This window comes from Hibiscus syriacus, unplaced genomic scaffold, assembly GCF_006381635.1.
Source record: "Hibiscus syriacus cultivar Baekdansim isolate YM2019G1 unplaced genomic scaffold, ASM638163v2 tig00110548_pilon, whole genome shotgun sequence".
Classification (NCBI taxonomy): Eukaryota; Viridiplantae; Streptophyta; class Magnoliopsida; order Malvales; family Malvaceae; genus Hibiscus; species Hibiscus syriacus.
In genome coordinates this window covers 6,669,725-6,697,062 of record NW_024062775.1, presented here as the reverse complement: position 1 = coordinate 6,697,062, position 27,338 = coordinate 6,669,725, and the positions used below count along the sequence as shown (strand labels likewise).

The 27,338-nt window shown below is 37.9% G+C and overlaps 2 protein-coding genes and 2 pseudogenes across 3 annotated transcripts; 2 read left to right on the top strand and 2 right to left on the bottom strand.

Annotated features, from left to right (window-relative positions):
* The first annotated feature begins 7,089 nt into the window (after positions 1 to 7,089).
* LOC120130883 (BTB/POZ domain-containing protein At1g03010-like) lies at positions 7,090 to 10,555 on the top strand. 2 transcript variants are annotated; one of them, XM_039148034.1, is made up of 4 exons: positions 7,090 to 7,527; positions 8,488 to 8,554; positions 8,715 to 9,911; positions 10,003 to 10,555. In XM_039148034.1, exons 1-4 carry the CDS (start codon positions 7,442 to 7,444, stop codon positions 10,525 to 10,527), a joined length of 1,875 nt encoding a protein of 624 aa, XP_039003965.1. In that variant the 5' UTR covers positions 7,090 to 7,441; the 3' UTR covers positions 10,528 to 10,555. The 2 variants fall into 2 exon arrangements, with proteins under 2 accessions (XP_039003965.1, XP_039003963.1); XM_039148032.1 differs by lacking the exon at positions 7,090 to 7,527 and adding an exon at positions 8,104 to 8,403.
* Positions 10,556 to 14,575: 4,020 nt separating this feature from the next.
* Positions 14,576 to 15,180, bottom strand: LOC120130796 (annotated as a pseudogene).
* A 5,511-nt stretch (positions 15,181 to 20,691) lies between these two features.
* On the top strand, positions 20,692 to 20,984 carry LOC120130854 (annotated as a pseudogene).
* A 2,369-nt stretch (positions 20,985 to 23,353) lies between these two features.
* On the bottom strand, positions 23,354 to 26,507 carry LOC120130921 (protein TRANSPORT INHIBITOR RESPONSE 1-like). Its single transcript, XM_039148069.1, has 3 exons — positions 25,918 to 26,507; positions 24,543 to 25,038; positions 23,354 to 24,386 (listed from the first exon to the last, which is right to left on the bottom strand). The coding sequence occupies exons 1-3, from the start codon at positions 26,382 to 26,384 to the stop codon at positions 23,613 to 23,615; spliced, it is 1,737 nt and encodes a 578-aa protein (XP_039004000.1). The 5' UTR covers positions 26,385 to 26,507; the 3' UTR covers positions 23,354 to 23,612.
* Positions 26,508 to 27,338: the final 831 nt, after the last annotated feature.

Genomic DNA, 27,338 nt, shown 5'->3' with positions numbered 1-27,338 from the left:
AACTTCATGTTTTGTATTCCATCATTTTGCAATGAACACCTTAGGTGAATTGCATTTTTGCCATTGCTATGCTTGATTTATTTTATAATATATATTAAAGATAACCTATCCTCCTTTTTTCTAGTAAAAATCTCTTCATTTGTCAATCTCGCTCATCTGTTTTAATTATCCAACGATCAAGAAAATGTGTAAAACTTTTAATTTTTATACCCTGTCAACTGATCTACCTCTTTCCCTGTATAATTTGCTTCACTGGCTTTGTTGTGATTTGAAAAGTAAGGTGCCAAAGCCTTTTCATCATTTTGTATAACGAGAGATTTTCAATTATTCCACTGTTTATTTTCCTTACTGAAGGGATTGAATTGAAACATCAAGAAGCAATTTAGCTGAACAAACCAATGAGATCAAGCAACGTGCACAATTACACAAATCAAATAGGTGAAGTTAAAAGTTAATCATTGGATATCACCTGATACAATGAATGGGGCACACATTGCATTCTTTGGATATAGCTAATGAGCAAATCACTATGAAGCTTTGAGCATGCGCAACAATCACTATTGCTTTAACTTATGGCAAAAGGGCCATAAAGCCCCCATGTTTCACAATTAGACGATCCACGGTTCAATCATATTTGAAAGTAACCCCTTTGATTGGAGCATGGCAAAGACCAGTAAGTTCAAACCAGGTTTAACAAATCTTCAGCTTCATTAATGATTACTGTAAGATCATAATTAAGCATATTACAGATACCCACACGATCAAGCACCCTTTATTTGCAGCAAATTGCTATGATATTATAGGTGTTAATAAGCAAAACATACGGCTATGGAGGAAGAAGTGGGCTCACAGGTTTTCTGTAACAATAATTGTAGCCACCAACTTTGCTTAGCTTATCCATCGGCTGCACTAATGATTCAAAGCTGCTTTCCCCTCTTCACCTGTATTTTACTTGAAAAGAAAATGGAAAGATGGACAAAAGAAGTAAAGAACATTCCCTTTTTGCTCTTAGCTTCAGTATCCAGCTCTGGCCTCTACTCCCATTTTCTTGGGTGATACAGATCACTGTGGTCCAGAAAATCAACCCTTAATGAATGGGACGTTCCGAAAGAAACCGAACCCGAAAACCGGGATTTTTCATTTCGAATGTGACGCTGAAGACCAACCCTTTAGGTGTTCGATATGGATATGTCGAGATTTTCGCATGTTATATTCAATCCACATTTTCTTGAAGTCTGGTGATTGATTCTTCTGGTGTCTGTCTAATGATTTATTCAGCTAACATCATCAAAATCAATTTGCTAAGCTTTTGGCTTCTGGCGTAAGCTGCTCGTTGTCATAATGCCTGGTTCAAACATTAAAAAATTTAAAGGTGTGCTCTAAACTCTAAAGTATAAGTTGTTCATGGTATGCCTACCTAAGAGATAATGTAAACAATTAGATGATAAACAATTCATTTCAAACCTTAATTTCTCCCTCTCAAAGCCAATAATCCATTGGAATAACAATGTTTGATGACTTGAGTAATGAGTTTTTTTCCAGAATTCTTCTTAGTCATTGACAACGCGTACACACCTTGTAAATGTAACTGTTCAAATTCAGAGAGAACAATCGTTTTTTCTACTAACACCCCTCATTAAGTTATTGTTGAAAATTGATTGAGCAAGTGACACCGAAAGTTGCAACTTATCTCCACCGAATTGTGGAGTCAAAGAAAGAAGATGCAATTGTCAAAAGGGCTGCATAAATTGTTGATTTTTCAACAATGGTAGAACCTCAATTTTAGCCATTGTAAGTTAGGGTATTTATAAATTAGTCCTTAAGCTTCAACTATAAATACCCTAGCTCATTTAGCTTCAAAACCATCCCAAAGCATTCTAGCTTTCTTCCAATACTAGAGAGAATTTAGAGAGTTTCTTGAGAATTATTTTCTCATTTTTATCAAGAGAGAATTATCATTGTTTTCTCCTTGGTAGATCAAGAGAGGTTGTAATTCCTATTTTTCTCATAGTGAAATTCTTCTACCGTTGCCCGTGGTTTTTACCCTAAATATTTTAGGGGTTTTCCAAGTAAATTTGTCTCTTTTATCTTCATTTTTATTTTCTTTTGAAGGTTCCAGAGAACTATTCACGATAGTGAAATAGTGGGAGCTATCCGTAAACGAAGCAATGGCACGAAATTGATATTGAAAAGTTCAATGGGAGAAATTTCTCATTGTGAAAATTGAAGATGAAGGCCATCTTAGGAAAGACGGTGTTTAGCGGCTATCAATGAAAGGCCGTGGATTTCGCAGATGACATCAAATGGAACGAGATGGACGGGAATCTATGGCAAACTTTCATCTAGCATTAGCAGATGAAGTATTGTCAAGCATCGAGGAGGAGAAGACAGCTAAGGAGATATGGGATCATCTCATCAAATTGTACGAGGCCACATCGCTGCACAATAAAATTTTCCTTAAGAGGAAATGTACACTCTCCGTATGCCAGAATCTACTTCAGTGACGAGCACTTAATACACTGAACACCTTATTTTCTCAGCTTACATCCTTAAGCTGTAAAATAGAGAACAAGAACGTGTTGAACTTCTACTTCAAAGTACCGGATTCGTACGATCAACTCCTCATCAACTTGACAAACAGTAATGTCACCAGTCTAGTCTTCGATGACGTTGCAGCTGCTGTTCTACAAGAAGAAAATCGGCGCAAGAACAAGGGAAGACAAGTAAATCTGCAACAAGCAGAAGCGTTGACAACGATGAGAGGAGATCACAGAACGTGGCCAAAGCAGCATCATAAACTAATAGATCGAAGTCGAGGAGCAAGAAGAATTTAAAGTACTACCACTGTGGAAAGAAGGGTCACTTGAAGAAGGATTGTGGAGTCTAAATAAAACTCCAATCCACAAGGCATACCGCAAACACTTCAGATGATGGAGATGCTCTATGCTGTGAAGCGTCAACCACCGTGGAAGGCAGAAAAAGATTTACAGATATATGGCTCATTGATTCGGGAGCGACATATCACATGACCTCAAGAAGAGAATGGTTCCATCATTATGAACCTGTCTCAGGAGGATCTGTGTATAGTTGCAATGATCATGCCTTAGAGATCGTTGGTGTGGGAACCATCAAATTGAAGATGTATGATGGAACAAAAAGTTGTTCGAGATGTGCGGCACATGAAAGGTCTGAAGAAAAATTTATTATCCTACGGATTGTTGGATAATAATGCTAGCAAGATTGAAACACGGAAAGGAATCATAAAGGTGTTCCGTGGAGCGCTTGTGGTGCTGAAAGGTGAAAAGATAGCTGCAAACTTGTACATGCTGAAGGGAGAGACATTGCTAGAAGCATAAGCCTCTGTTACCTCATGTAGTTCAGATTCTGCAATGCTATGGCATAAGAACTTGACACATGTCAGAACAAGGAATGAAATTCCTTGTGGAGCAAAAGCTACTTCCAGGCTTAACAAAGGTATCACTTCCTTTGTGTGAGCATTGCATAACAAGTAAGCAGCACCGGTTGAAATTCAACACATCAAATTCTAGAAGCAAAAGTGTTCTAGAATTGGTTCACTCTGACGTATGGCAAGCACCAGTAACGTCCCTAGGTGGAGCAAAATACTTTGTCTCATTTATTGATGACTACTCCAGGAGATGTTGGGTGCACCCTATTAAGAAGAAGTCAGACGTGTTTTCAACTTTCAAAACTTCAAAGCGCGGGTGGAACTTGATTCTGGAAATAAGATCAAGTGTTTCAGAACAGATAATGGAGGAGAATACACAAGCGAAGAATTTGATGACTTTTGCATGAAAGAATGCATCAAAAGACAGTTCACAGTGGCGAACACTCCTCAACAAAATGGAGTGGCAGAGCGGATGAACAGAACCTTGTTAGAAAGAACAAGAGCAATGTTGAGGGACGCAGGCATAGAAAAATCATTCTGGGCAGAAGCAGTCAATACCGCTTGTTATTTGGTGAATCGAGCTCCATCAACTGCAATAGAGCTGAAGACACCAATGGAGATGTGGACTGGTAAACCAGTTGATTATTCAAACCTCCATGTATTTGGAAGTATTGTGTACGTGATGTACAACGCCCAAGAAATTTTAAAGCTGGATCCAAAATCCAGAAAATGCAAATTCTTGGGGTATGCTGATGGAGTAAAGGGGTATCGCTTGTGGGATCCCACTGCCCGCAAAGTGATCATTAGCAGGGATGTTATCTTTGTATAAGATAAACTACAAAGAAAAGAAGACGATGATAGCGCTGAAAATTCAGAGACTACTCAGATACATGTGGAAAAAGAGTTTGAAGAAGGAGATTCTTCTGAAGTAGAACCAGCACATGATGAACAAAAACCAGAGATATCTGAAGCTCCAACAACTCGTCAATCAGATCGTGTGAGAAGACGTCCCAATTGGCACTCAGATTATGTTATAGAAGGTAATATTGCATACTGCCTTTTAACAGAGGACGGTGAGCCATCAACATACCAGGAGGCAATAAACAGCTCAGATGCTTCACTATGGATGATGGCGATGCAAGAAGAAATCGAAGCCCTTCATAAAAATAATACATGGGACCTTGTGCCACTACCACAAGGAATGAAGCCAATTGGTAACAAATGAGTTTTCAAAATCAAGCGAAATGGTGACGATCAAGTGGAGAGGTATCGTGCAAGACTGGTGGTCAAAGGATATGCTCATAAAGAAGGTATTGATTTCAATGAAATTTTTTCTCCTGTGGTTCGACTAACAATAGTTCGAGTAGTCTTGGCAATGTGTGCTACATTGAATTTACATCTGGAACAGCTAGATGTTAAAACAACTTTTCTTCATGGAAATCTTGAAGAAGAGATTTATATGCTCCAGCCTGAAGGTTTTGAAGAAGACGAAAAGAAGAACTTGGTTTGCAGGTTGAACAAATCTCTGTACGGTCTAAATTAGGCGCCGATGTGTTGGTATAAGAGATTTGATTCCTTCATTATGTGCCTTGGATACAACAAACTTAATGCAAACCCTTGTGCTTATTTCAAGAGGTCTGGTGATAACGATTTTGTTATATTGTTGTTGTATGTGGATGACATGTTGGTTGCATGACCCAACAAAGATCATATTGAAGAATTGAAGGCACAACTGGCTATGGAATTTGAAATGAAGGACTTGGGATCAACAAACAAGATTCTAGGGATGCAAATTCACCGAGACAGAAGTAATAGGAAGATTTGGCTTTCACAAAAGAATTACTTGAAGAAGATCTTGTCACGATTCAACATGCAAGATTGTAAGCCAATTTCTACCCCTCTTCTTCCTATTAACTTCAAATTATCCTCCAGTATGAGTCCTAACAGTGAAGAAGAGAGGATGGAGATGTCTCGAGTACCATATGCATCAGCAGTGGGAAGTTTAATGTTCGCTATGATATGCACAAGACCAGACATTGCACAAGCAGTGGGAGTGGTTAGTCGGTACATGGCGAATCCATGCAAAGAGCATTGGAATATTGTAAAGAGGATCCTAAGATACATCAAAGGGACCTCAAATGTTGCATTATGTTACGGAGGATCAAACTTACTAATCAATGGGTATGTAGATTCTGACTATGCAGGGGATTTGGATAAAAGCAAATCTACTACAGGATATGTGTTCAAAGTTGCTGGTGGAGCTGTAAGCTGGGTTTCAAAATTGCAGTCAGTTGTGGCTACATCCACAACAGAGGCAAAATATGTAGCAGCTACACAAGCCAGTAAAGAAGCAATTTGGTTGAAGATGCTATTGGAGGAGCTTGGGCACAATCAAGAGTATGTCTCTCTGTTTTGTGACAGTCAAAGCGCATTGCATTTAGCAAGGAATCCAACATTTCATTCAAGGACAAAACACATACGAGTTCAATACCATTTCATTCGTGAAAAGGTGGAAGAATGGACGATAGATATGCAGAAGATCCATACCAAAGACAACATAGCAGATTTCATGACGAAGGCAATCAATACCGATAAATTTACTTGTTGTCGATCCTCTTGTGGCCTGTCAGAAACGTAAGTAACATGATGGTACAAGGTAGAAAGAATGGTGTGAAGATATGATTGTTCCAATCAAATCTTCAAGTGGGAGATTGTTGAAAATTGATTGAGCAAGTGACACCGAAAGTTGCCACTTATCTCCACCGAATTGTGGAGTCAAAGAAAGAAGCTGCAATTGTCAAAAGGGCTGCAGAAATTGTTGATTTTTTCAACAATGGTAGAACCTCAATTTTAGCCATTGTAAGTTAGGGTATTTATAAATTAGTCCTTAAGCTTCAACTATAAATACCCTAGCTCATTTAGCTTCAAAACCATCCCAAAGCATTCTAGCTTTCTTCCAATACTAGAGAGAATTTAGAGAGTTTCTTGAGAATTATTTTCTCCTTTTTATCAAGAGAGAATTATCATTGTTTTCTGCTTGGTAGATCGAGAGAGGTTGTAATTCCTATTTTTCTCATAGTGAAATTCTTCTACCGTTGCCCGTGGTTTTTACCCTAAATATTTTAGGGGTTTTTCACATAAATTTTGTGTCTCTTTTATCTTCATTTTTATTTTCTCAAATTATCAGTTGCGATTTTGCTCTATCCGATAGCCGTCTTCCGCAACAGTTATGAGTAATGAGTTTGATGTCCTTTAAAGTAAAATTCTGGATTTGAATATTATAAATAAAAAAAGTAGTGTTGGAATAATTTTATTCCATTTAAAGATCCAACTTGACTCTCCAATTCAGATATAATCCGGGCTCATGCACACAAAAGAAGAAGAAAATGCTAAGAATTGATGGGATCATTATTACCACTTGATCCATGCAATCTTAGGCCATAATTAAGCCACCAGTTTGCAATACCAAGAGCACATATATACACTAACATTGCTTAATAAATTTATGGGTATATTAAGCTATTCTTAATACCCTAATTTGGTAAGACTTTACACTTAATATAAGAGCTAATTAAGCTATTCTTTTATATGGGTAGCTTTCACTAGCCATGATTACATCCCCAAAAAGCACTGCAACCCTTCAGGATTCCTGCAATATTTTTTTTCTTCTTCATAATACCATGTCAAAAGAACAAACAACCAAATAGTTCAAGACTTTAGATTAGGCACATTGTGTACATAAACACTCATTTAAAGTAAATTTTAAAGCCATTACCACCCTCTAATCCTGCATGAACTCATATGACTTAATTTCACCTCACCCCAGAGAGTCCAGACTTTCTCCTCCTTAATATAGATCATTAAGAGAAGAAAAATAGAGATTTGGTGTCCTTAAACAACTACCTGTCAAAAGCAGTAACCATAGAGTATTGAGCTGGAAAAAAAAGGATATTTGGGCTGGAACTTGTTGGTGCCTGCTTGTGGTTCATAACATTCATAGGGCTGAAATCTGAATTTTTCCTGGTTTTTGAGAAGATGGGTGTTGTTACTCTCGGTGAAGTGAAACCTACTGTATCAGGGAAGAGATCTTTTCGTCCAAGTTCATGGCATGCCACTGAATGGTAATTAACTTTCTTCTCCTTCTTCTTCTTTGTTGCACAGTGATTGCTAAGGCATTAGAATTTGAATTGGTAGTATGTTTCTTCTTTGTTATTACTTCTGATGCATGGAACTTTGAAAACTCCTACAATTTAATTGAGTTTGGACCATTGTGTTTCACCTACCAAAACAGCTTCTGAAACCCGAGTTAATGATTCAGATATTTTAATTTCGAAAGTGATGTTTTCCAACTTCATTCTTCATTTCTGGATCCTATTTTCATAATTTATTCAAAGTGTTAAATCTTCTTTGTCCAATAATTTCCCACTTGCTGATAAGCCTGGAACAGTCACAGTTGAGTATGACAGATTAACCTCTTTCGAAGCTAAGTTCTTGACCTTGGAAGTCTTCCATTCGGAGCGACTGCAACACGAACCTCAGTCGCCGGATAGAGGGTCGTGTAGTAGTTATCCTACAGAATCAATAATATGAACTGCTATATTGTCATAAGCTGCCGTATCAAATGGTTGCTATATTCTAGAATGCAACAAAAACACACGCAGCTATCAAATAAAATTCAGGGTCCCATTTGGTTCCCAGTAATTCATAGCCATGAATGTCTGTAAAATAGCTTACTTGTTTTTTTTACCATATGACCTTATTTCACTCACTGTTGCTTAACCAACACCACTCGTGCTATAATTATTGAGTTGTCACTTGTCAGTTTCCCCATGTGGGTGGACCTCCATGTCGAACCATGAACCATGGTAGGTTTCTTTTCCCCCATTGACTGAGATGTTCAATGAAACAATTGAGGGATTCTTGAGTTCAAGCATGGGAATGCAGGTTTATGCCAAAAGCAACAATGTGATAACTAAACTATTTACACTAACAAGCATGTACAATTTCATTCATCGATTCTCGCATGAGTGTAGTTTTAGTCTCTTTTCAGCATCGTTTTAAGCCGGTTATTGATCTTGCAGGCCTATTTCTGATGTTTCTAGTGATCTCACCATTGAAGTAGGAGCATCAAGCTTTGCACTTCACAAGGTAAGGTGAAACTGTTTTGGGATTTCTTTAGCAGCTAATTTGTAATTCTGGTGTACGCTGGATGCGTATGGTATTTGAAAGATGTTTACCTTGTGACCAAGAAATTGTTGCATCATTATGATAGAAGCTTTAGTTATGTGGTTGTAAATGTTCTTTTCAGTTCCCTCTAGTGTCTCGGAGTGGAAGAATCCATAAGTTGTTGGTCGAGGCGAAGGATGCAACGGTTTCACGTATGAATCTCTCTTCTATTCCTGGTGGACCTGAAGCGTTTGAGCTAGCTGCAAAATTCTGCTATGGAATAAATATCGAGATTACGTTATCGAACGTCGCGATGTTAAGATGTGCATCGCATTTCCTGGAGATGACAGAAGAGTTTTCGGAGAAGAACTTGGAAGCTCGGACAGAAGGGTACCTGAAGGATGCGGTTCTCTCGAACATATCGAGCTCGCTATCTGTTCTTCACTGTTGTGAAAACCTCTTGCCTGTTTCTGAAGATATCAACCTGGTTAACAGGCTTATCAATGCAATTGCCAATAATGCATGCAAGGAGCAGCTCACTTCAGGCTTATTGAAACTTGACCACAACTGCCCATCGAAAGCTATGCCAAACATCGAACCGGAAGCACAGTCCGACTGGTGGGGAAAGTCTTTGGCGGTCCTTAACCTTGATTTCTTCCAACGAGTTTTAACGACGGTGAAATCGAAGGGTCTAAAACAGGATATGATCAGCAAAATTTTGATAAACTACGCACACAATTCTCTTCAAGGTCTAGTCCTCAGGGACCATCACTTAGTAAAGGGTATCCTGTTGGACTTAGAGCTGCAAAAGAAACAAAGGGTAATCGTCGAAGCCATCGTTAGCTTACTGCCGACTCAATCGAGGAAGAGTTTGGTTCCCATGGCTTTCCTCTCCAGTTTACTGAAAACTGCAATAGCCTCATCGGCATCGACTTCTTGCAGATCGGATCTCGAGAAGAGGATAGGCCTGCAACTAGACCAGGCAATTCTTGAAGATATCCTACTACCAACCAATTCAGTTGGAAACAATCATACAACCTTGTATGATACAGAGTCAATTTTAAGGATCTTCTCCATATTTTTGAACTTAGACGAGGATGATGATGAGGACAATCCAATGAGAGATGAAAGCGAAATGGCATACGATTTCGACAGCCCGGGATCTCCCAAACAATGTTCAATCCTCAAAGTATCCAAGTTACTGGACACTTATCTTGCAGAAGCTGCACTGGACACAAATTTGCTGCCATCAAAATTCATAGCACTTGCAGAGTTACTTCCCGACCATGCTCGCATTGTTAGCGATGGATTATACCGAGCCGTTGATATCTTCCTCAAGGTGAGTGTCTCACAAGAAAACACTAAGTAGTCCCCTAGTTAAGTTATCTCTAGGCACTCTTTGAACCAGTTTCTGCTTTGCTTTTTTACAGGTTCATCCGAACATAAAGGATTCCGAACGATACAGACTATGTAAAACCATAGATTGCCAGAAACTATCTCAAGAAGCATGTAGCCATGCAGCACAGAACGAAAGGTTACCGGTCCAAATGGCTGTCCAAGTGCTGTACTTCGAGCAAATCAGGCTTCGGAATGCGATGAACGGAGGCCACAATCAATTCTTCTTCGGAGCAATCAATGGACGTTCGAGCAGCGGTGCGGGGAGCGGAGCCATCTCGCCTAGAGACAACTACGCATCGGTTAGACGAGAGAACCGAGTGCTGAAGCTCGAAGTCGCAAGGATGAGGATGAGGCTAACCGACCTCGAAAAGGATCATGTGTCGATGAAACAAGAGTTGGTCAGGTCTCACCCTGCGAGCAAGATATTCAGATCATTCACCAAGAAATTGTGCAAGCTCAACTCATTGTTCAGGATAAAAAATGTGAAGACTATAGGGGGTAAACCAAATGCAGAATCTCGGTTCTTCCAAAGGCGAAGGCGTCATTCGATATCATAGTTAACTAGGTGCATGTGGATAAACTGAAAGAGTGTATAGTTAATTATCTGTGTACGTAGTGTGAAATTTGTGGTCTAATTGCAGGCTTGAGTGTAGATATATATATGTACTTTATTGAAATTTGTATCTTGAATGTGTCGTTGCGAGAATCTATACAATGAATTAAAGTATACAAAGACCTATTAAATGATCTCAGTAATAACGAGGACGTTGAATGTAATTCTTCTTATAGGATTTAAGTTTAATTATTTACATATGGTCTCAACGATTAAGAAAGATACGGAATAGATATTACCATTTTTAGATGAATATGCACATTGTATTCCAACTTAACCAAGAGTACCCAAAACAACCAAACCAAAAAAAGGGTAAAAACAAACTAATCTATACAAATCAAGTAAGAAGGGGCGTTTGGTTTAGGGTATCTCACATTATCGGGGCATTATCGGGGGAATGAAATATCATTCCCCCGTTTGGTTAGCAAACATTCTCAACCCCGGTAATAAGTTATTCCCAACAGTAGTAGTTTGGGTGTATATTACCAGGAATGTGATTACCCCTTCCCTTAAGTGTTGTTACATTCCCAGTGTTTAAGACTAAAATGCCCTTAAAAAATTCCTCAAAAATATCATTCTTCTGTCATTGAATAAAAAAATTCTACGAAGGTTAAATTACAAATTTATCCTTAAACTATTTTAGATTTAAAAAAATCCATAATTAAAATTTTATATAAGTTCAGAAATAAAATTTTACCTTTTCATTAAACCTATTTATCTTTTTAATTTTGTAAAAATAAATTTTATGAATTTAAAATTTTTAAAGAAAATATATAAATTAATTATAGTAATATTATAGTAGAATTCAACTTGTTAAAAAAACAAATATATAATAAAGACAATTTGGTAAAATATACATTCCAATAATCTCTTATTCCTTTAACCAAATATTGTAATCTTACATTACTGCTAAACGAACCAAACAAAAAATACAACATTCTTAGTAATCTTATTCCCGCCAGTAATTTTATTCTCGCCGATAATCTTACATTCCGTGAACCAAACGCATCAACGGCCCCTCCCCCCTTAAATAGTCAGCCCAACAAATCTCAAACCGTGCAGAAGGCACTATTAGCAAACCCTCCAGACTTAATCCCCATCACGCGCAGCTTCAGACTAATCATACGTTTAATCTGCTCCACAAGATCGTTCACAATAGCAGTAGATCCCCGGAAATGCCTCCGGTTACGCTCCCTCTATATAAAGGCAACGCAATAATTTCATGACGTTTTCAACGAAGTAGAGAGCAAAGATTTATCTTTCAAAGATCGGTAAGCCCAACTCAGTTCATGACTCCAATCCAACACGTTACGCTGTTGGTGACAGCAATTTAGAATGCTTTCCCACACTCTTAGAAAAACAAGTGATCCCTTATTTCCTGCTCAACCGAGCAAAGCTTGCAAATACAGTTCACAGTCATCCCGAACAAGATAAGCCTATGCTTGATAGGAAGTCTGTCCAAATCAGCCATCTAAATAATGATAGAACACTTTGGAATATGATCCGAGTGTCACACAAGCCTTTTGCGAGGCCCATACATCCCCTGAATGCTTGTTGCATTCCCCCGAAGATGAAGCAAGCACCTCCGAGTCCAATTGCAGCTATGAGGACAAGATAAGTCCCAAAATGAGTTACTCTTAATGATATAAGCATCGATTCAGGCTACTCAAATAGAACCGTCATTGAACACCACCTTCCTAATCAAACCAATCATGTAAGCTTGGTTCCAAGGCCCCCTCTGCTTTAGGAGTCCAGATTTGTGCCCAACTAACCCTCGCCCTCACACTGTCGTATCTTTTCAATACTATAAATGACAGCTCATGCGAATTGAAGCCTCTTAGCATACGAAAGAACCTTAGCTTGTCAACCTTGAATTTTTTATACAATCTTCTCGATCGGAGGGTTGCAATCTCTAACAGTAAACCTCTTGACAACAATATGAATGCCCAAATTCCTAACAGGGAACTCCCCCACTTCTGATGCCCTTGACCTCAAAAGATTTCATGAAGAACAGAGGTCTCAACTCCAAAGAAAAACAACTCATACTTACTAACGTTCATCTGCAGCCCAAAAAACCCATTAAAATTTTTCAACACCTCTCAAACACCCAAAAAAGAGTTAAGGCTAACTGAATTAATGATGTTTTCTTAAAAGAAGAATTAATGATGTATAATTGAACTATTAGGACTAACTAAAGATATTATAGAAGGTCCAAATTACATCAGAATAAAGTATAGTAGCCAAATCCAAAATATGACAACAAAAGAGGGATCAAACTTATAGTTTGACCACAGATATCTCCAGTTAATTGGTTTGATAAAACGCTGCGTTTCATATGCGGTTTTAAACCCGTAGGTTTGCATTGTTCCTTGGCGGCGGCGCGGAGTCTGAAAAATCCACCGCCATTTTCTCCGTCGATCTTTCGAATTGAAAACGGTACGGACGAGATGCGGGCTTCTCTTTCTCAATTAGGCAACATATTGCCCATCCCGGAGCTCTTCTGGTACTACAAATTTCAGCCTTGAATTCCTTTTTTAGGGTTTCCGAATTCGGAAATCCCAGTCTCGAAAAAGATCGAATCTTTGTTTTTTGTCTCCCTTTTTCCCCTGATATTTTTTTTCAGGCAATTGGAGCGAGAAATGGGAATCGTAATCCAGGTTTTACAACCTGAGCCCTTGGGAATCATCGAGCATAGTTTATCCGCTGAAGAAATTCGCGTGGCAAACGCGACGGTTCGTAGAGCCGTCGAGAATTGGCGGGGGAATACGATTACGGAGCAAAGAAACGGAGTTTTGAAAGATTACATCCGCAGGTGAACAATCATCATGCGGCTGCATTATTTTCGGTTGATTGATAGAAGGAAATTTGAAGAGAATGTGGAAAGTAAAAACTTTTGCTGAGTGTTTATTTTGTTATATAGACTTTGCTATCAGTTCTTAATAAAGTTGTCATTTTCCCCTTCAGTGGAATTTTTTCCTGTATACTGATGATAGATTATACAGTGTTTGTGGCAAGATGAATTTCTCTCAGGTAGTTATCTTGGCAGATGTTAGATGTTCTTTACCTGTTTTGGGTTTACCAGGATACAAGTCCATGTGTTCTTTTAACCGGTCTCGGTATAAATGATTGTACATCGAAGCACTGCTTATTAATGACCGAAAACTGTTTTTATCCTTGGGAGGAAATGGAATAATGCTCAGGCCATTATGCAGTTATATGCTTTGAATTTGATCCCACCAGGTAACTTCTTTCTAAGAGCCCCTGGATTCAAAACTGAGTTACTGTTTCTGATGATTGATAAGGTATTCTTTGTGGATGTTTCCTCAGTGTAGGGTGTGCTATTAGGGTGAATACTTGAATCCATGTTTATGCCATCAACGCTTGCATGTAATTCGATATATTAGGCAATGAGACTATTTGATGATTCACATGGAGGGTCGTAACGTGATGAAGACTTCCCCTGATAATTTGCCCCGTGAATACAACTGCTACACCGGGTTGGCATCCGCCAAGCTGCTGTTGTGCTCGGAATATGGTCCAACCTCATATGCAGTACAGAAGTCAACTTTGAGTTTCTTGATGATATGGCACATGCTGTAACTGCTGCTGAAGATCTACTGGGTAATAAATTAATAATATGTGGTGCTATGAAGCTGGTATGGAGGCTTCTGTTGTCTATGATGAACCTAAAATGGAATAATCGGCCGTCAAAGGCTTTGATTAAACCGAGGGAACACCGTTTACAAATTGAAATAAGTGCATCGTCGAAAGACATCTGAAGCTGTTGTTGAAACTGAGATTAAATTGTTCTTGTAGATTGAAACTATCATCTCAAGTTCTACTTTTTATGTGCATTCTGATGCTAAAGCTTGGCTTTTAAACATTATTTTTTCCTTCCAGTTCATGCTGTTATTACATTACCTGCTGCTCTAAAGCTTGTTGTGATGTTTCTACTACTAAATCTATGAGCCAATTGTTCCCATGACAGCAGATATACTTTTATTTAAAGCACATACAAGGGATAGATATTACACGTGCAGTATAAATACAAGTCGGTACAAGGAAAATGCTACATAACCCTGGTCAGCCCCAAAAATTGTGTACTAGGATGCTCTGCAACTCATACAAAAACAAAAAGGGAAACACAGATAATAAAACCATTTACCAGTTTATTTGAGTTCATTGAAGTTTACTTTGATCTTTCAAATCCATATTGCTCCAGCCCTTATGAGCAATGTGCCAAGCTGGTTCCTCAGTTGGAGGGACATGACTTGGTTAGCTCCTCCAATGAGTTGCTGGCCTATGAAAACAGCTGGCACACTTGGATTGCACCCCATCTGCTGCAGTGCCCTTTCGACTTGTTTCCCGTTTCATGCAACAAGTGGTCCGGCTGAAGATTACCACTGGCCTGTCTGCAACCATACTTGCAACTGCATCCATTGTTATGCGGCAGAGAAGTGTTTTTGGTAATTAATGTGAGAGCTGTATGAAGCTTCTTTGGGAACTTTAAAAAGATGTTTTTGAACTGCTTAGCCTTGATGAAGAACTAGCCACCTTGGACAGCTATTTATAGTGTCCATGAACAGTGGTGAGAAGGAATAAAATAATCCAGAATATCTTCCTTTCCTTACATTCAGTACTAGCAACTTGCACACCAGTATGAGAATACATTTAACAGTGACAACATATATAGATTTTATTCTAATGAACAACACTATCCTTGACATATTAAGTGCAAAGAGAGCAAGTCTTTCAGTAGCTTATAGAACTATCCATGCATGAGCCATGTTTGACACATTAAGAATTCGTGTTATATAATCCGACATGTTCGTGTTTGTGTATTCGTATCGTGTCCATGTTTTTTTCCATCATCGAACTTCCTATTCGATCTCTATCTATCTTCTTGCAGCATATCTGCCGAAATGGAGAGAAAAATATCAGACCCCTACTATAAAAGCTACGAACGTAATGACCGTACAAAGAAGCAAGAAGAAGATGCCTGGAGGACCCACAAACATTATCTAGTACTTGCTCCTCTTGCATTGCTTAGCCTTGATGAAGATGCCTTCACATGGAACCCCATTGTTGGTGCACTCAACTATTAGATAATGCCTACAACCAATAGTAATACTAATCACCGATTGATTTGGGTTGAAATATGGAGAAATTTTGATTTAACATTATAAGGACAACTAAAACCTGTAAAAAGGTCTGCTAGTGGCTAGATTTTGATTCTTTTAACAAATCTTTTTTCCATTTATCTCCAACTTTGACTAAAGGCTGAATCATTGTGTTGATACTCCACAATATTTATCACATGGTAGATTAATAGATGAAATTACTAGTTTTACCAAGTGAGAATATATTCTCATGTTAGAACAACTGGATCCATTGTGATCACTTTATCCCTGGAACACTATCAATCCACCACCAATTTGAATCACACCCACAGTCATGCTGCCATCTGCTTTTCTTCTTTGTCTCTTGATAGCATCCAAAACCCTAGACTTTTTTACCAGCAGATATCACCACGTACTATTATCAGCAGCCAAATCTGGCTCCAGATAAGGCGAAAGGCCAGGGTCAATTCTTCATATATATCATTTATATATATATATATATATGTATATCTGCATGAAGAGCTGCCATGCATTCTGCACCTGCATGAATTGATCGATATGCTACTAGTAATATCTATCAAAAGAATATATATATATATATATATATATATATGCCTTTTGAGTGGTCTATGTGGTAAAAGTAAGTTTTGTTTTCTTTAGAGATTCCGATTTAGCGTCTTTATATGTAGTGTGTGTGCGCATTATCGATGGTTATAAAAATATTTAAAAAGATATTACCTTATAATCATCTCAGAGTATTAAAAATATATATTAGCGTGTATATATACATGGATATATTCTTTGATTAGCATGAAAGAGATAGAGTGACAGTGAAGATAACAAGTACGTATATGGATATGGTACAGTTTGGGAATGTCAACTTTGGTGGATTCGTTGTACATACAGTGGTGTACTTGAGAGCCACTAAAACAAAACTCAACAATGAAAAAAAAAAGGAACAATGAGGCGAAGTCGAGTCCTGGCATCGCTGCAACAGGGATTTTTTTTCTTTCAAACGTTCATGAATCAGTGCATGTGTGAAATGAAATCAATAAGATTTGGAGAATATATATTTGATTATGAAGAAGAAGATGACAATTTACTGGTGTGTTTTTGAAGAAAATCAGAGCTATATATATATATTCTGCAGATATTAAAATGGATCATCGTCTTGAACTGCAAGCTGAATATTTTTTGTTGTGAAATTCTCCAAGGCGGCTGACAGCAACAGCTAGCAGCAGTTGTTTTCTTCTTTAGCATCCACCACGTGCCTCACTATTCCATGTCTTCTTATCCTGATTAGTTGATGATGGGGACCGGGATATGAAATTACTCGACATCATCAACCAGTGTTGTTAATAAATGAAAAAATTTAAAATTATTATAAAAGTTTACTAATATCATCTTAAACTAAATGGCAAAACTTTCGAGATAATGTTATGGAAAAAATTAATTCAAGAGATAAAGCACTCCCAAGATTAATTGCTCAAATAAAGTGAAATCCACAGTATTGGCCGTAGGTCGCCATGTCTTCCCGGCGAACTACAAGAGATTGCATGGGCCATGAACGTCCCAACACACTGGGCATCCGAGGCCATCCGAGAGCATCCGAGGCCATCCGACCGAGGCCATCCGAACGAGCTATGCGAGGGCATCCGAGGGTAACCGAGCGAGCTATGCGAGGGAATCCGAGGGAAGTCGAGCGAGGGTAGGTCTCCCGGAGTGCATGGCGACCTACAAGGTCGCCTGGAGGGCATGTCGACCTATGTGTTGGGACGTGCATGTGCCATGCAACACGTTCATTCTCTCTGTACACGTTCATTCTCTTTGTTTGAATAAGGGTAGGTCGCCCGGAGTGCATGGCGACCTACGACCAACACTGTGGATTTGACCTTATTTGAGCAATTAATCTTGGGAGTGCATTAGCTCGTGAATTAATTTCTTTCAGAATATTATCTCGAAAGTTTTGCCAAATTAAATATATAATTTAAACATTTTTTATAATATTAAAATTAATCATTTAAATCGTACAAAAATCATACATAAAAAAAGTTAAAAATTCGATCAAAAGACTCGAACGAAAAAATAGATATAAATAAATTTGATTGCCTAAACGAATCACAAAAAAGAGATTAAACTATTAAAAGATTATTGAGAACTGCAAATTACAGTCGAGCGTTGTGGGAAATTATCCACAAACATAAAATCGTATATCTAAATTCAATCCAAGGGTCTGTACCAGGGAAGATTAACAGGATTACAAATAAACGACATCTTGGTCAGTCGTGGTATCGTCAAATCAAACCCTAAAAAAAATAAAAAATAAAAAGGTCAAACAACCAAATAAGAAGAGAAAAAAAGTGCGACAAACATGTTACACAAACAAAATTATTTTTATTAAAAAATTCAAAAAAGAAACAAAAAAAATCGACAGTCGATAACGAACATAAAAAACAGTACCACTAACAGTTAAACAAAATGTTAAAAAAATTAATTTAGTTTAATAGAATCATGTACATTAAAATCTTTAATTTTAGTTTAATCAAACAAAGAAATTTTGATTTTAATTAAATTATATATAATTTAAAAATAATATTAACTCATTTCTTTATTGAATGGATAACTTTTTTATAATATAACATGTAAATATAAAATAATGTTAAATCAATATTTGTTTTAATGAATTGTGAAAATTGAATTAAATAAAACTTCAAATATATAATTATTTAATGATTGAGGTCAGGCCAGGGTCGAGTCGACCCTTCTGTTAAGTCCCATATCTAGGGATGGAAACGGATCTTGGACCAACCTGAATTCGTAGATCCATATCTGTTTTATAATGTTTGGATCTTGAAATTTTGGATGCGATGGATTCGGATCGAATCTGGATCTTCTGATTAAAGTATGGATATGGATCCGGATTTGACACTAAGATACCATGTCTGAACTCGTTTACCCATTTATAAAAAAAGTTCACATTTGATTTTAAAATATATATAAATGACATAATATGTTTTAAAATATATATAAATATTTTATAGGGAGGCACTTGAGTTATTATAGAATTGTTTTTATACTTATTAGTAGTTATATTATTTTCCTTCCTTCACTTTTATTTTATATTTCACGGTATTCTGTAATATAATTTTTATTTATTTATGACAAAAACACTTATTATATTACATAACCTTAATATTAATATTTAAATTTCACAAAAACTATTTTCATTAAACAAATTTTTATGGGTAAGTAACATCATTTCATGAATAATCTTACATTTATCAACCAAAAACACAACTTAACAATATCTATTAGTATTTGGGTAAATTAAACATTTAGTACTAAAACTTTCAACCTTTTCAAAATCATACCTAAAGTTTAGTTTTTATTTCATTTTAATACCCGCCGTTAAAAACTTTAGTTTTTGTTTAATTTTAGTATTTTGTTCAAAATTTAACGTTAAGTTAAAAAAAATGAAAGTTTGGGTACTATACAAAACTGATAGTGTAGGTACTAAAAGCGTTAAGTTTTTAACAACATGTATTAAAACGAAATGAAAACTAAACCTTAAATATGATTTTGAAAATTTTAAAATTTTAGATACTAAGACGAATCAAAACTGATAATTTAGATATTAAATGTGTAGTTTACCTTATAAATTGATGTCTATATGACTATATGGCCTTATCTTTGATACAAAAAGGCAGTGGTTATAGGGTTAGAGCTTGACTTTTGTAACATCCAGGGTCATGGATACTCTTATAGAATGAGCATCATGTCGGTCCTAAAATGATATAAAATTTATGTGTTACTTTTAAAATAAGGTCTTTAAAATATTTATAATACAGATTAACTTATTAAATTTAAAATACGAGGAATCTACAATATTTCTTTCACCAAAAAATGATTAAAAATATTGTCAAAATCTTCGTTTACAATTTTCTTTGCTATTTTCTCGAGAATTACATGGAAAATTTATTTTCCCTTCAAACCTAAATATCATTAGGGTACAAATGACATTCATATATGGAATCTCTAAATTTTAAGGTCATATGACGGTAATGTAACGAATCACATTCCACACTTGTCATTTGAGGGGCATGACGAGCACTTCACTTTCACTTTATTCTTTGTAATAAGATAGATAACATGAGACTGGAGATTCATCCTCCCCTACCATGGATGAAGGAAGAGTTGTTGTCATTGCACGCATGTCCGTCGGCGCCGTTCACCGGCGGCTCACTTGCACATGTCGGTCGATGGTTGCCATCTCTAGGAGCAGCAGCCCTGTGCATGAAGTGAGCCTATACATGTGTGAAGAATCATGCAAGTTGGAGAGCACAATGGTAAGAATTTACAGCCACAAAGAGACATCACATTCGCGATCTCCTCCATAATCTTTCTGCACAAATTCAAAAGACAAGATCTCTTGACATGATTTTTGATAAATTTATATGACATGTCAAAATTAAATCTATTGTCAGTTAATAATCTCGAGAATTTATAATGACTATACGTTCGACATCAACACCAAGAGCCATTATAAAGTTTCTTTGATTATAGACCGTGAGAAAAGATGGAAGCCATTATTCACCTCCACCATTCTGTCCTTTTCTATCTCCTTATAGAAACAAAAGACTTAGAATATCAGTCACCGATGGATCTTTCACCGACTCTACTCCTTACCCGAACCAAAAGAGATAAACTGCTTGCGACCTATTTGTTCCCATTTGTTTTAGCCAACTTGTTGAGCCCATGGAGACATAGTAGTCCCCCATCCCATAAAGTAGAATCTCTAGCTAAAACACATTTTCTTCTTGCCTCTGACCCTATAGATACTCTAGCACAGAAGCTTAAGTTCCAACTACCTTAAGCTTTGAACCCTTTTATCTCTTCTTCCTACTTAACCTTCTAAAAGTCCAAACTTCCGCTATCGAATGCTGTTCAAATTCGATCCGAAGCTCTTTGAACTTTAACGATTTTCCGGCATGGACAAGGTGACAACATTGGCCACGGAGAAAGGGGTGGTTCTATTCTGCAAGAGCTCATGCTGCATGTGTTATGCAGTCAAAATTCTATTCCAAGAGCTTGGGGTGAGCGCTATGGTTCATGAGATCGACCAAGACCCTGAAGACTGGGAAATGGAGAAAGCACTCATGAGGTTATGTGCAATGGTCCTGTTCCAGCCATCTTCATTGGTGGAAACCTGGTGGGTTCCACCAATGAAGTTATGTCCCTCCATCTAAGTGGAGGGCTGGTGCCTTTGCTGAAGCCCTACTAGACTGTGTTAAAAGAACCCTTTTAAGTAAACTTCAAAATATCTCATTGAAAGAAAAAAATATGCTCAATATTTGTACTCATCTCTAGTCATGAGCTGTGTGTTGTGTAGTCTGCCTATAGGTCTTTCTATGTCTTAGGTGCTTTTTACCTTTGGATTAGCTCCTCACCATGTAAAATCAGTTTCTAGTTCTTAATGAAGTAAACTTAATATACTTGGAGCTTTTTAGCTTTCAAATAGAATTGTTATACTTTTAATATATTTGAAAGATCGTATCTTATGAATCCAAAGCTTATAAATCTTGCGTCCATCCGTGATCATAATATAAATGAAAAGGGTGAATGGCTAACACTATATCACTATTATGATATAAAAACCTACTGCAAGATTACATTGAACATATCTTATCTAAAGCTTTGCTAGGCGGAGTAGTGCCTTCATTGAAGAACACAACTCCACCACAAACTATAAACTAAAATTCCCCAACACGGGTAACTTGGGAAGCAAGTAACCACTGACCAGGCAAAACGATGATCAAGGGCCTTCTCAGGCGACACGCCACACGACGAGTACAGCTCGTCGAGGAGGCGGTGGGATGCAAATCACCAGTAGGGTGAGAACGATAACCAGGACGATAAGAAGCCGCATGATATCCAAACCGCTGCCTTCATCTTCGTATAGCTCGGAGCAAACAACTTTTCCCATCTGCAGCAAGACGAGTCAGGGTTTCGTTTTCTGTCCGGAAACAGTGGGGGCTAAGAGCTAGGGAGAAAGGGGTGCGGATTCCACGCATGTTAATGATTCTTATAAGTCAAAAAAAGAAAACTTTCAATTCTAACAGCGATCTCATTGGTTTGATGTAGACAAGAGGAAAAACTACAAACAAAAGGTTAGCTATGCATGGAAAGTAAATCAATGGTTCAAAGGGGTGGCTATGGAAAAGTAAGACATAAGCGTCAGCCATACGCAGAAAGTCAGTCAAACCTTTCTTCACTTGGCTACCTCCAAATTTGGCTCTCATTGTCAAAATTAATTTATTTGGTGCTAAGGGCTAATATAAACATCTGCACCCTTGCATCAAGTAGGAAAAGATATAAAACAGAGAGATCTGCCATCTTAGATTGCTTTATCATACTATTAAAAGACAACAGAACCCTCAAAACATGACAAAGTTGGCCTATAAACTTGAAGAACAAACTCCAAAATACTTGAACCCTTTTTGCGGACTTTACCAAGCTATACGATGAGCGACAACCATAGGCCGTTGTGGAGGTTGCTTGATGCAGGTGAGCATGAGGGCAATGGCAATAACTAGTGCGAGGAGAAGTCCCGTGACGTCGATACTTGGGTCTATGCAAAACTATGCCATCTCCAATGCTATCAAAACCAGCTGCTAATTCCTTTTTTATATATAGAAGGGAATTACTTGGAAATGCAATGCAGATTAAGGTGACTCTCACAGTCAGTTTGAAATTCACAAGCTTTTCATTGGTCATATGAGGTTGTTAGCAGCAGAATATTGACTAATCTTATTGGATACCATTCAAAGTGCTCCCCCCCCCCCCCAAATTTTTTTATGCCTGATAAATCTACCACCTTCACCATAATACACCAAGTTGAAATTTTTATGGAATCCTTGTCAGAGTCCACGTCGAGTCTCTAAATGTCGACAGTGATTATTCCTGGTGTTCAACTGTTTTGGCATTTAGCAGAGCATGGAGGTCTCTTTGCTGGTGTTGAATTACAATTAAACTTTTCGTAAAATTTGTACGCAAGAAAACAAAAAAGGACCAGAAAATCGTGTCTGATGGATTGCATTGATCATCATAAGATACTAATATGAGGTTAGATTAACCAAGTGGAATTAACCAATTGGAATGGTACTAAAAATTATTACATCCGTACAACAAAAACATATCTACTTTAAAATGGATCTTTTTTTTTCTGGTTGTCATTGTGTCGTGGACATACTTCTGTAATAGTCTTCTACTTTTTATTTCCTGACGCAAAGCCGATTTTGATGGGAAGTGGGAACACAATAAAGGAGTCGTCTTTTTGCAGATAGAGGGCGAGAAAGCCTTCCCTTTTGGCTGAATTTTCTATTCAAACTCCATGAAAACTTTGACAATAGCTTCACAAAGCAATCCCCACAAAAGTAGGGGGGAAGAACTTTGAGCTATTGTTTGGTGGAGTCATCAATCATCATTCAACATCAAACCAAAAGTTTGTAAAGTTTAATTACGATTCGGATTCTCAGATTTTCGAAACAACAGGTGCCGGTGGGAAGTCTTATTGCTCTCCAAAAGGCTAGCAATGACAAAATTAGCTACCCCTAAAGGTGATACAAAGGGATATATATCCAACAGTCCGCCAATAGTATACAATACAAACTCAAGCTCTTTATTCATCATTAAGTGGTATTTGATAGCTCAGCCAGGTATAAAACGAATGGTATTTGAGCTCTCCGGCCTTGTATTGCCCTCCATATTATGTTGCCACTCCAATCCAATCAGGTTTGTGATTATATTAAGTTGCATAAAGAGAATGTACCTTATATATCCGTATTCTAGAGATGAAATGAAGTATTACCAACTCACAGGAGATACGTCAAGAAACCCGCAATGTAGAATCCTAATCCATTGTCCAAACGAAAGGAGGTATGTCAAACCTCAGTCCGGCGACAGACCTATAGATGTAGAGCTTATCGACTGAGCAGCTATCCAGCCTTGAACCTGGGGGTCCACTCTCATCTATAACTTCAACATTCAACCTGGGCATCTTCTGACCTAGCAGTTTGCATGCTCCGAAACTCACGGAGCAAGAAGACATCCAAAGGGATCGCATTGTCTCCAGCTTTGCAGCATTGGTCAATAGAGCCTTGTCCCCAAAGGGGCAGTCCCTAATCTCTAGTTTCCGGAGACTTTCACACCCAGAAAGCACATGATGAAGTCCCAAATCACTCTCTCCTGCAAAAGCCACAGACAGCATCTCTAGCTTTTTGGCATACCTCCCAATGTATTCAAACACACGATCTGTGAGGAAACCGGAGAGGGAAAGACGCCTGAGATCCTTGCAGTGCTCGACGATGGCTCCAAAACCAACATCAAGTGGCTCAAGGGTCAGATAATCAGTTGTTCTTGGGTCAATTATACAAAGGCGAAAACGGGTCAAATTTGGACGGTTCTGAGCAATCATTATTAATGCCTCGTTAGACATTCGACGGCAGAAGTACAAAACTGACTGTAGCTTAGGACAAGCCAAACAAACAGAAACAAGGCCCTGTTCTGTCAAGGATACATTCGGCTCTACACCAAACGGGTCAGATGGAAACACCCGTAACTCCTGTAGGTCCTTGCAACTAGACGAGACAGCTTCAAGCCCGCTATCTTCAATGTAATCCAATACCTGCAAGCATAACCCTTTTTAGTTTTGGCAAAAAGGAGAGACAAGAAGCAATTCAATCATTGGAACATGTTATGAGAGGAAAAACAGTTTATATGAGATCCTTAAACCAAATAAGGTTCACAATAACAAAGAACAAAGGATATCATAGTATCTTACCAACAAGCGCTGCAAACTTGGACAATGACTTAAAAGCTTGATAAGATCAGGACTCTGTATGGTAGCATAGCTCAAGTTCAGTGACGTTAATCGGGAGCAGACGGGGTAAATAGCCGGAAGGTAAGCTGGGGCCACATCCCAAAACCCAGACAGGCTCCTTAATTCCTTGCAACTAGAAAACGCACCCGCCAAGTTAGAGAAGACATCCAACTGTAGTTCGGCACCATATGTACCAGTGCCGAAATCAACCAGCTGCGGAGCACGACCCAATATGCTGGCAATTTTATCAAGCGGCACTGCACGGTTAAGGCGAAGACTCCTGAGGTTAGTACATCGATCCACCAGGCGCTCCAAGGCTGATAAACTAACTTCATCCGAACCTAAGCAAGAAATGTTAAGAGACACCAAGGATGAGTATGTCTCAGGAAAATGACTGAGCCAATGCCCTCCAAGATCATCCACATCACTTTCTCGCAAGTCCAGCTCTCTCAGATTCCTGCATCGTCAAGCAGAGTGTTTAGTTAAAAACAACACACAAGCCACATAAACGGATCGAAAGCAACACCTTGCAGAATATTATAGTATTAGTAAATAAAATCTGGAAATACAGAAGACCTAGGTTGTTGAACAACTTAAAAAGCTATACTGTCATTGTCATTGAAAATGACCAGACTTGCACGCTAAGGTCCTTTTTTCCCTTTTTTTTTTTTACCCTTAAACTTGCAACAAAAGAAACAATTTTCATAAAAATCTTTACTGCCAGCATAGAAAATTATTCCCTCCATTCCACATTAACGAGAAATTACAGTACATATCCACCATTCATACCAAATTACCAAAAAATCAAAAGAAGGAAGGTATCTAGTTAAAGAGAAAAAAGAAGTCCTCGTTTCCAGGAAGTAACCATCCAAAACCTGAAAGGAATATCCTGATGACAAACAAAACAAGGTACCCTAGAGGGAACAGGTAGTTTTCACTAGATTGCTCACATAACATATTCTTAGAAAAAAAGGTTTCTTTAGGGGGGGGGGGGGGGGAAGGCTACCTCAGATCTGAGAAAAGCAAAGCATAAGAATAAATGAAGGCAAGTAAAACAAGCAACCAAGCTTCAAATCTACATACAAAACTTTTAGAAACAGTTCTTCCAATCAATTCACATTCCTAGATAACATTTAAACTAAAAAATGAATTATCTTGTTAGCATCTTACAAAACACATTGCGTGAACTTAATGAAGAAATGCAGCTAAACCAAAAATAAATTGAAGTGAACTTCAAGTATAGCTCCCACAAACACCAAAACTTTGACTCTATTTTCACTAATAAACCAGAGGGAAATTGAGAGGGAGGGAAATGGAAAGAGATTATTAGACTCACTTGCAGCTAGCTGCAATAGCAGCGAGTCCATCAGTTGAACACCCTTCACAAGAGAAAAGAACCAACACTTTGAAGTTCTTAAACGACTTAGCGATAAGCTCCAAGCATTCGTCCGTAACGACCATGCGTTTAAGCCGAATCTCTTCGAGCCAAGGGTAGGCACCAGCCATCTCCGCTATCCACGGAAGGACGTAACCGCCCCAGCCGTCCGGAACCAGGTTGAAGTCCGCAAAGTGCGGTTTCCCTTTCAGCTCAATTGATCTAACTTCAGGGAACCGTCTGATCACCATCCTAGGGCTCACAGCGTAACAGTTCCCGATAAATATCTTCCTCCGGCACCACCTCTCGATCTCGTACCACGACTTACACACCATCGACACCGCGTTCCGGTCTTTATCCGATTGTATAAACGAGAAGACGTGCTCCAGCACCTCGTCTGGGAACGAACACGCCATTTTCCTCTGCATTTGTTAAAATCGAAAAGAAAAACAACACACGAATAAAAAATGAAGCCTTGCGATTGAAAAGATAAAAACTTTTTTTGGCGCTTTGAATAGGGCCTAGGATTTTGAGTATCGTCAAACTATAGACAATATCATTTTCAGATCAGAAACGCCATTAACGAAGTTTACAAGCAGAGAAGGCTAAGAGCTAACGAGAAAGTGTAGTGAAACACAGATATACCAGAGAGGATAAGGATTTTTATTTCTGTGTGAAAAGATGGGTTAGATTTTAACCGTGGTTAACAAGTAGGAGGGGGGGGTTTCAAACGAATTTGGTCTGTCCGTATTGTTGACGTTTACAATATAGACACGTGGTTGTATAAGAAATGTGGGTCGTACGATGGACTGCGGGAAGGGGGAGGGTCGTTGAATATATCGTATGCGAGATAGAAGATTTACGAGATATCGAGCTATGGAATGTGGGGAATATTACTCTGTGGTGATGTGTAAGGGAAACTGGGTGCATGGAATGTCACACTTGGGTTAGCGTGTGGCTGGATCTAAGGGGATCCGATATTGCGGGGACCACAAAGAGGGTGTTCAAAAACAATAATACAATAATGAGGAATTATTATAGATATCTATTATTATTTTTAAGAAAATTCTTAGACACTGATTAATTTATGGTTGATATTTGATTCAACTATTATTAAAAAATAATATAATTAAATATTTTACTTAAAATATTTTAATTTTAAAATTTCAACTAATTTATAACTATAAGTTAAGTAATCTATAATTTTAAATTTTTATAAATTAAATTAATGATGATCGTTGCTCATCTTTAGTGTAAATCAACCAATTACGGATTCAAAAATATTTTTTAGGGTTGACATATACGTGTTAGCAATATAAAATTTTTAAATAAGATTGGTATAAATAAAATTTTAGATAAACATTATCCGTAAAATAAGTAAC